At 37.0% G+C, this 10,490-nt stretch overlaps 1 protein-coding gene across 1 annotated transcript in view; it reads right to left on the reverse strand.

Moving 5' to 3' along the window:
* LOC128792447 (vitellogenin-1-like) overlaps positions 1-7,524 on the reverse strand; it is a 42,948-nt gene extending 35,424 nt beyond the window's left edge. Inside the window, exons 1-6 of the mRNA XM_053950881.1 lie at positions 7,485-7,524; positions 7,151-7,171; positions 6,776-6,927; positions 4,087-4,338; positions 1,797-1,958; positions 967-1,118 (exon numbers count right to left, since the gene is read on the reverse strand). Coding sequence (XP_053806856.1) covers positions 967-1,118; positions 1,797-1,958; positions 4,087-4,338; positions 6,776-6,927; positions 7,151-7,171; positions 7,485-7,524 — 779 coding nt within the window. The remainder of the gene's footprint in view (positions 1-966; positions 1,119-1,796; positions 1,959-4,086; positions 4,339-6,775; positions 6,928-7,150; positions 7,172-7,484) is intronic.
* Positions 7,525-10,490: the final 2,966 nt, after the last annotated feature.

The raw sequence follows: 10,490 nt of genomic DNA on the forward strand, positions 1-10,490 counted from the left end.
GATAGTAAAGCCACTTTCACTTCTTTTTTTTTTTTTTTTTTTTTTCTTTAGTTTTGTTTGGTTAGTCAAATTGAATATGTTCATTATATATATGAAGTTATCAGTGAGTTAGTGACACAAACTTTCTGACATTGCTGTGTCCAATAGATCCTTGCAGAAGCTAATGGAGCAATGAAGATTACAGCAGCTGTAGAGTGGGATTGAAGAACACCTTCTGGACTGTGGCATTTATGCAAAAAGCCTCTCCCTTCAGTAGGGCACTTCTATTTACAGAGTCCATAATTAAATAAGTAACTGATAATTTTTTCAGTAAATGAATTTGATAGATGAAAAAATTTCAAATAGTGAAAGTTTGAGCTAGGGGTACAATTTCATAGACAACCATATTCATGTTTTGCCCCAAATTTCTTTAAGAAATATGCAACATTTGCTGTGGAAAAAGCAAATGCATTTAATATGTCTTGTGCCCAATTGTTTTGCAATAAAACCAAATTTCCTATCAAGAAACAGTTTTGATGGGAGATTTGCAAGCTGCCCATGGTATTTAGGAATCCAAAGTCCTATCTAGGTTTCTTGTGAACTAGTCTCCAAGGATCTCTTATCGCATTATTATTTTCCAGGGAACTCTCTTTCCTGAGTAACTGTCTTTCAAAGTATTTTACTTCAAATATATTAGTTCACAATTTCTCAGATGGAATTACATTTGTTTTGGCTTTTATGGCATAAATCAAATATCCCTGAGAAATAAAATAGTCAACTCCTGCCAAGTTTAGCTAACAAAATGTGGATAGTGATGTGCATGTTTCAGATTTACAACTAACAATCAAGGCTGTTTTTATGAGCTGTTTGGGATTTTATGTAATTAAGTACTGCCAAACAATAGGCTGTGGAAGTAAAGGATTTATTTCACTTGCAGACCTTCACTCAGATTACTGGGTTGCTGAATTAAAGGAATGTGTACAGTACCTTGCTTCTACAAGAGCATTTCCTCCTGTAATCTCATTGAAGGGTGCAAACTGGTGGATTTCCTCGACATCAGCTTGTGTAATTACAGCTTCACTACGTGTATATTTAATTTTGTAATTGTAAGTAGCAGTTGCACGGGAATTCTTGTTCCTCTTTATAATATAAAAAAAACAATGAAACAAAGAAAATAAGAAGTCATTGAACTTTGAAATTCTGTGACTAGAGGCTATTACATCACCCACTTCAACTCATTTGTTTTCCAAGGCTGTTTTGTTCATTGGCCATAAGAGCAATCAATGTGAATTCTGTGCATGGGAGAGGTCAGGCACACTGCCTGTCTCCATTACTTTTACTGCTAAGAAGTGTTAGCTGCTTTTTCCTTTTCCCAAATCTAAGTAATTGGTCATTCCCTTGAGAAGCAGACACATTTTTCTGAGGAGAGCAGCTGCATAAACCACGCAATTTTTTATTTAAAAGACAGGATTATAATAAAATTCAGCAGTACCTGTCTTAAATAGCAGAAAATGGACATCGTTACTATTTTTTTACTCAACAGAGTAGGTGAATTAACTCATTCTAATAATTAATGGTTTCCAAGCCAGGTAGTTAGAGCTAGCTCAAGTGTGTTTGCAGTACACGACAGTGTGCAGCCCAGACCTCTGCTTCTCTGTGGAATCATTTTCAAAAAGAAAGAAAATATTGACAAGTGGATACAGCAGATCTGATTTCCCCCTCATTTTTAGTATTTCAAATTAAGAGATTGTGTGAATATCAAATGGTGTTCTGCATAAGAATTGTAAATACTTATACATAATACCACTCTGATTTACCTGCTGGCAGGTCTTGCATGGATGAGTATATGCTGAACCTGTGACAAATTGAACTTTCTCTTCACAGCTGTCCAGGTCCTTGGATTTGGTCACATAGACTAGGTTTGCTCTCTTGTTTTCTTGAATTGCATATGTTGTGTTACAAATACCTCCAATCCCAGCCTGGCAAAAATTAGAACAGGATCAGAGAAGGTCACTATTATGCAAAGCTTCACCTTACCACATGAAATTTCCTGTTTAATTCTGCATTTTAAAAATTACTGATGGAAATGAACGCTTTATTTTTCCTTATAATCTTCAGAAGCAAAATTGTGATGATCATTACTTCAATCTCTTTTTTACAAGTATAGTTTTCAGTAAGCCAAATCAGAGTTACAGAGAGCACTAAATCTCCCCAAAGTTTCACTTGGAGCCTCAGGAAAGGGGAGGAATAATTTTCAGTTAGAGCTGCTGATTATGAAATATGTTTTGAGTAAATATTAATAAAAAAAGCATCAAAGTAATTTTATCAGTCAGAATGAGATCTTAACAGCAAAGTGTTTTAAGGTTTATTTTTAAGGTTGCCCTCAAAACTTGCTTTAACAGAGAGCTTACAAATGCCTATGGAACAGGCCTTGCAATATCAGGTGATCTGTCACAATATGACCAGCAATAATTAAAAAAAAAATCAGGATAACAAAGTTTTGATTGTGGGTCTTCCTGAGTTCACAGGTTTAGCTGAGCTCTTCAATAATATTTTGAGTATATACATTTATAAGAGCTTTTATGTCTCCACAGTCAGTGAAATTTTTGTAGAGGAAAAATGCTTGATGGCATTTTAGGAGGAAGACTTATTTTCCTGATTTTTTTATTATTGTTATTTATAGCATAGCTAGTGCAGAGACCAGCTCTGGGCTATGTGAGAGCAGAGAAATGGTCACGTGGTGTTTAGGAAGCAAGATGTACTCACTTCATCTTCAGCTTAACAGAATTCCCTGAGACACTGTGTCTTTGGTAAGGGCTAGAAATAGGAATTGCCCAAGCTTTCTGGAAGTCTTGCAGTCTGCCAATATAGGTGTGGGTCTCTGCACACTGCAGGGTACAGTAGAGACATCCAGACTTTAAAGGGAATGTCCAGCCCAGAGAGTTCAGTGGGATGAAGCAGACTCCTGCCTAGCTGAGCTTCATGGCTGTGTGCAGTTTATGGCTAGCTCAGGTACCCTGAACCCACAGGATGGGATGTACACTTTCCCAGGTTAGTCCTTTAAACCTCTCTGCAGACCAGATTTTGGCACTAATAATGTTTAGCTTCCTTTGCAGAGTGACTCAGGATTGTCAAGCATGGGTGCCAAAGCTCATTAATCAGTTGCTGTCTGAGGAAAGCAAAGAAAACTTGGAAATTATTACAGAAGGTGAAGTCACATCTATTGCCTAGCAGTGACAGTAGAACATATTGCTAACTGAATTAGAAAGAATTAAGATGTGAAACTAGATATGAGAAAATAGTGTTGCAGAATATCCAACAACACTGCTGGATTTTTATGTGCAGAAAACAGTGTGCAAAAATTAAATCATCTAGTTCCTTTCCCAGAAACAACTCTACTTACACAGAAATAAATTTAAAAAAAATTGAAGTTACTCTGGTCTATAGTTTCAATAAAAATAACATGAAAGTATGATAATTTCAATGTTTTTGCCGATCTCTGAATTGAATGTAGTCTAATCAATGTAAATATGGTTTCACAAAAACTAAACACATTGCAATTTCTGTGGTGAATAGTAATATCAGATGATTGACCTTGACTAATGTATTAAAACTTGAAAAACAGTGGAAATTCCAACAGAGCATCAACTGCAACTGTCAAAGCTGTTACGGTAATGTTATGACATATATACTATTTTCTTCCTAAAAGAGGAGATAGAAGAGATTAAAGTATATATGATTGGTAGAAAAAGTCAAATTAGTGTTATTTTGACTTCAATATTAAACTGTATTTTCAAGCATGTTTTATACAGTGTTCACATTTTATGTAGGCTTCATCTTTCACAGTTTACTTTCTCTGGAATCACAAGCCAGATTTTCTAAATGTTTAATTCTGCAAATGCATTTTTTGAAATACTTTCATCAACCAGTTTAAAAATATGCTCTTCTGTTGTCTTGTTTAAGTATATCTCCACCAAATGTGATTTCTCAAGCTTAGGTCTTCCTCTAAGTAAAGTTTATGTCAAGGATGAATTCAGAAAATGTGGTAGAAGACTCTGAAGTGAAAGTTTATTTATTTACAAAGGCACTACAATTACCAAAACTCACCTCCTGTAGACTGTATGAATTCTGCATCTTCTTTATGCTCAGCTCCAGCACGTTCATAATCCCTCTGTAGATGTTCAGACCATCATCTGAGACAGAATCAGGAGCCATGATGTTCCCAACGTGGCCATTGCTGTACTCAAACTTGATGGGGTTACTGAGCTGCCCAGTGAGGACCTGGGTCAGTTTCAGCGATCGAGAGAATGAGCTCGTGGGCCAGATGCCGTTGTACTCCGCGGCTTCGATTGAGTGAATCTACAACAAAGGGGGAATAAAACTCCTTTTTCAGTTTTTTACCCCAGTTAACTTTTTTTCAATACACATAAGCATCTAGAGCTTTAATCACGTTAAAAAAAAGCTTTTAAATAACACAAAGCTTCTTCAAAGGGGAAACTTAGAAGTTGTCATTTAGCATAACCAGTGTTGATACACATATTTCTGTATATAAAAGGAAAGAGAGCACCGCAAATGGCTGATATTTCCACAGCCACTGCACTCTGTTCTGTTTCATGGACAATCCATATTGCCAAAGGTTGACTTGTGCAAAGAAATGAGCCAGAGAAGAGCCACATGCATCAGGTTGCTACCCGAAAGTAGTATGGAAGATCTGCAGGAAATTGCAGGAGAAAGTTAATGTTGCATAAAGCATCATTAACTCCTGTTGTGAACTCTGTCATTTCCCTCACTGGGGTCACAGAGCACAGGCAGCAATCTGAAACTAATAAACACATTGCCTCTAGGCCAGCCAGACATGCAGAATTAGTTTGAGCAGTGGACAGCAGGTTACAGAAATTGTCCTTCCCTACACGTTTTGCTGTGGAACAAAGGCTGGGGCACTGGCTCCAACCCCACTCTGTACTTCACACTCCAGCCTCAACATGGGGCACATCCAAACAAGTGGAAAGTTTTGCTAAACTATGCATAACTTGAAAAATTCCTACCCCAGGGAATGGGCATGTTTAGCTTAGTTTCTCAGAGGACCCTTCCCTTCTATATATTTTGACAATTTAAGGAGACTTTTCTCTGACACCTCAGGCTGGCGATGTGGTGCAAGACCCAGATTAATTTCTCAAAAAGCCACACAAACTAACTACTCATACAGCAAATCGCTGGAGACTGCACTTTCATATTTATTTTTGTTATTGTTGGTGGAGATCACTGCCAACCCCTGTAACTGAAGCTTACAGGGAAGGCTGTTAGAGAGTAAATCCCTCATGCTGCCTCTCGGACATGCTTCTGGCATATTGCATACAGGCAGGTTTGGGACTGCTCTGCAGGGTCAGGACGAGGTAGTTTTCCCCAGCCCTTGGGGCCCTGGCAGGACTTAGGCTGTCTGCTTGGTTTTGAACACAGCTGGCAATTCTTACTTGTAGGTTTGTGATGAAAAAATTGTCAGCTGGAAACTGCCCAGGGAGCACAGCTTTTTGTTTGGGCTGAATGTGAACTAGTAGGCTGCAGATGAAAGTTTAATTCCCTGAACCATCCCTCCAAACTGTCTAATTTAAATATAACAGCAGCAAAATAAACTTTTCCCAGAGAAGAAGGGAATAAATCTACTATTACCTTTAGCTTAGAACTTGCCCGAAAAGTTATGTTTGTTTTTTTTCCTTGTCTCCTTTTCTTGCCTGAAATTATTTCTGAAATGGAAACTTTTCACAAATGCAGTAACACCAGTAAAATTATGTTGGAAAGTTTTAGAGAACAGGAGTCAATTTTTGGTGAAGACTCACTCTGGCACACCAAGAGCTGTTTAGGCAGGAATGAAGGAGGATCTAGGATAAGGACTGCTTCTGCTTCTTTTCTGGCAGGGAAGCTTTCTACTCACCACCCCAGATGCATGAATCTTATTTCGTTGGCTTTTTTTATTTTGAAATCCATCCCCTTACAAATGTCATGGAAAAGCAATATTTCCCATCTAGATCTATTATAATTTGAACTTAAAAAATACCTAGTAACAGCAGGCTAATTCAGCCTGGAAGGCTACAACATTTACAAGCATTTATTAGAAGACCACCAGTCTTTTTAACCTAAAGTTTTCAATATGCCAAATTAAAACTTTTAAAAATAACATTTTTCTTCCCTGCATACACAAGACTAAGTGGAGTTTGTGTAAAGCAATTGAGGTGTGCATTTCTATACACTCATTATAAGCATGTATCGGCTCTTGTTAAATACAAAAGTGTATTCCACATAATCAAAACCCTCAGTAATTACTCAGCAAGCAGTAAAAGCATACAATTGAGGATGACAAAGAATATCACTCAGGACCCTTCAGAAAAAAGAAGGATGACATTAATTATGCTAAATATTGAATCACATGCAACTCCTGTCGCATGTTTTATTGCCTTTTGTCTGCTGGTTATGAAATCAGTTGATTAAATAATCCTAGGTTGTACAGTTTGAAACAATTGGATTGATCCAGTAATAAATTATTGTGCATTTCAAATTACATTCCATTGTCTCCCTGACCACAAAGCAGAAGAAATCCTTCAAGCCCAAGGTTGGCTTGAGCTGAGAATTACCTTGCAAAGTGCAAATAGAATTTAGGGCACTGTATAAAAAATAACAGTGTTAGCTGCATTATCCCTGAGTAAGCACGACACATGATGAAACCTAATAAGTTCACAAAAGCTTAAAAAAGAAGCTAAGTATGAGGAGAATTTTACCTTTCAAATTGAATACAATTTCTTACCCTAATAAGACAAAGTTTTGGCCCAATACCACTAATTTCCACTTTACTTTTTATTCTTATTCCAGCTCTTGCAAGTCCTTTTTCTGGAAGTCCACTGAGAAGTGTGGTTTCATAATCAAATGTATAAACCTTGTTTTCACTGAAATCGGGTTCTGCAAAGAAATGGTTCCCATAAAATATTATACACAATATACAGAACATATTAATGTACCCTTTAGAATTTATGGAACAAAAAAAGATGAATTTGTTCATTTTTGCATTGCACCTGAACTAAATTAGCTGTTGTAAAGCTATATTAAAAATTGATACACTTTTCAGATTCTATTTATAATTTCACTCATTATAAGTATATTAGTTGATAGGAAAATTACTTACGGTAATTAAGATGCTGGCTCCCTGAAAGAGAAGAAAAAATAGAGGAATGAAATGACAAAGAAAGAAAAACAACCCCAAAATGTTAATGTACTATAGTATAAAAGGCTATACCTCATCTTGCACATATAGCATAAACCTTTCTAATTAACTTTACTTCTATTTCAGTGCCAGCCAAATGCCTTTTTTCTTTCTTTAAACAACAAAAGAAGCAATAAAATATTTTTCCTACAACATGTTAAAGTTCACATCTGCCAGTGACCTATATTTAGGTTCTAAAACCTTTTCCTGAATATACAATTTTAAATTCATGAAAGAAGGTAAGTTAGATACTTACCCACCAGGGTTAAAACCAGGGCTAATACCAAGCCCCTCATGATGGAGATAAAGTAAAGGTGAACGTGATGAGCTTCTCTTTTATAAAGGCATGTGATATCACATGTTTCTTTTGGCACGTTAGTTTGACAAATAAGTGTATTCTAGAATGCATATTGATCAATCAAAAAATAAACATTTCTGAGGTCACGAATGCTGACAACTTCAAATCACCTCATGATTTCAGCTACCTTTCTATATAGTTCACCATGTTTGATATCCCTTTGATATTCAGCAGGACACCTTGGCAGGTATGTGCTGGAAAAGAGATATAATTTTCAAAATATCCTGCTTGCTATTTTCCTCCATTTTATTTATACAGTAAAAATCCACTAAAATTTAAATTATGCAAATATAGTTCCTCCATCCTAACTGAAATAATTTAGTTTTCTTCCAGTCATGTCTTCAATCTACTGATATTTTACTCTTCATAAGGGTCACTGCTTTGGAGACAAACCTTGCTCACATTGAAATTCTACTTTTAGAGGAGAATTTGTGGTTGATTTTACAGATTTAGGCTTGAGACACCTTACAGCTCACAGGCATGCAACGAGAAACTGCCTTTCCACGGTATCTACCATGTCTGTCTTTGCAGGCATATCTTGTTACCCACACCTGGAAAGACAAAACTTGTCAGCATGACCATCACATTAGCCTGTGGTTAACAGTGAAAGTTTATACTAAGAAAACAGGAGGGAAATGAATCTCTTTGTTTATAAGAAGAATTTAATAAGAAGTGTGTTACATTTCCAGCAGGACCTCCGTGAGTTGGGACCATTGGGAACTTCTCAGTAGGTTCTCATGGGGCTTTTTCTGCTGTCACTCTTGGGGAAATATATCCAGAATTTCCCACTTGCAGCAATAACATTTAGATCAATCCTTAGCAAAACCATGTCAGGAGGGAGTTTGCTCCCTAACTTCAATTATATGTATTTTTTGCAAGCGTTTAACATTTACTTTGAATTTAAATGTGTCTTTTGCTCAAATGATAAATTAAATATCATGTAAAAAACCACCTGCGTACAAAGGTTACTGAGGGGGCAGGAAGGAGAGCTCAGGAATGTATAGCTGGTATTTCCATAAGGCTGTGGAAGGTGCATCACCGCAAACACTGCACTAAGTCAGGCAGCTAGACTTTATCCTTCAGGAGGGGAACAAGGATTTCTCTGCTGGTGCAGAGGGGAAGGGAAGAGAAGGGAAGGGAGAAACCTAAACCCAGGTCCTGAGGTCTTCACCTTCAGGCCTGAAGGCACATTTACTGCAGGCCCCATCAAACAGTCCTTTACATTATTGCTTCATTTACTTGGAGCGATGCCACCTGACTGAGGAATATTGAAGTTCATTGTTGTGGTGCCAGGGCACTTGAGCTGGAGTCAGGGATGCAGCTGCATGGTCCCTCTACTCCATCATTGCTCCACCAGGAGTCAAATGAGGGCTCCTTCACTACCAAAACCTCCCGAAATCTTGAGGATTTTAGTGTCACAGCTTTCCTTTATGAAGGGAGTGATACAGAATTGTATAGTTAGTCAGACCTTCCCTGAAATGAAATCTACCCAGTAAAATATTTAAATGTATAGTAGACATATGAACCATTAAAAATGATTAATGATTGTGGTTTTGGTTCAGTGTGAGCTCAGGTGGTGAAAAATTAAGTGCACACAGATTTCCCTTGATGTTTTCCCTTAAGGTGCTAAGCCCTGTGAGCTATGACAAGGTACACCATGTTTGTGAGCCCTGTGAAATTCAGCAGCACACCTTGGCGCTGTGAGATGTAGTCAGAAACATCCTTACAAACAGCTACATTTTTTGCAGCCAGAATGGAAGTAAATGCACAGCAGTAAAGTAATACTGTAAGTGATAACATGCACCCTGCTCATCACTGCCACAGCTTGACCTCTGCAGTAATATTGTGCTATCATATTGAGCTCAACTAGCTCCATTCCACAGAGCAGAATGTATAAGATAAAGTACAGAACTCTATGAGAAAGAATATTTATTTAATCATTGTTATTAATGGCTCATTGAAATATGGTGTGAGGGACAAATACATATTAAAACAGAACTATAGCATTTTTCAAGTTTAACAAAAGGTTTTATAATTAATGTGTAACATGAATACATTTGTTCTAAATGAGTAGTGAAAATACTGCATTTCTTTTTTCTAATGAAGCACACTGAATCTAAGCTTACAATCACCATGTGGATACCTGATTGTGAAAATAACAACTATAATAATTAAGATGGTGCAGGCTGCCATTTTCTCTTCATTTGCAGCATGTACTCTCTCTTTATAATAACTCCTCTCTACCCAGGCTGGTTCCCTTGGAGGAGAAAAGAAAGTGATCTCAGAATTGTTGTACCCATTATTACTTTAAAGGAACTACCAAATGAATGCAGTAAGTAGAGAGGAGACACAGCTAGAGTTTGAGGGTCACAGCACTGAGCTCTAATCCTTTCTTCAAAGTAGATACATCATTCCAGCTAGTTCTGAGTGAATAAACAGGAGATCTATCACTTTAAGAAAATGGATAAAAGGAGGAAAGGTAAGAGGTACACTTTTTAAAGGCAGTACAATTTTTCTTAAACATTCAATAGGTCATGTTAGTGAGCAAGAAAACACATGAAAAATAAATAATCCACAATCAAACAGGCCCTCCACAAGCAATTTCCAAGTGCCTAATTTGGTTGCAGAGGAAGGAAATTTAATGTGGGCAGAGGCTTTATACACAACCTGTATCTTTTCCTTTTTTCTTCTTTTAGGCATAAACAATGAAGAAAAGGGATTGTTAAAAAGCAGTGGGAAATATCTTGGGATTTTTTTCTTTTAAAGAAGAAAATATATGGTGCTGAGTGCTACAGAGGATGTGAAGGCTGTATAAGGAGTGCAGTAAGTGGAGGTAGACTGCTTTGATTTTACAGGGCACTTGCACCATAAATGAAACATGAATACAGCCTAATTAACCTGATT

The sequence above is a fragment of the Vidua chalybeata genome, chromosome 9 (assembly GCF_026979565.1).
Source record: "Vidua chalybeata isolate OUT-0048 chromosome 9, bVidCha1 merged haplotype, whole genome shotgun sequence".
Lineage (NCBI taxonomy): Eukaryota > Metazoa > Chordata > Aves > Passeriformes > Viduidae > Vidua > Vidua chalybeata.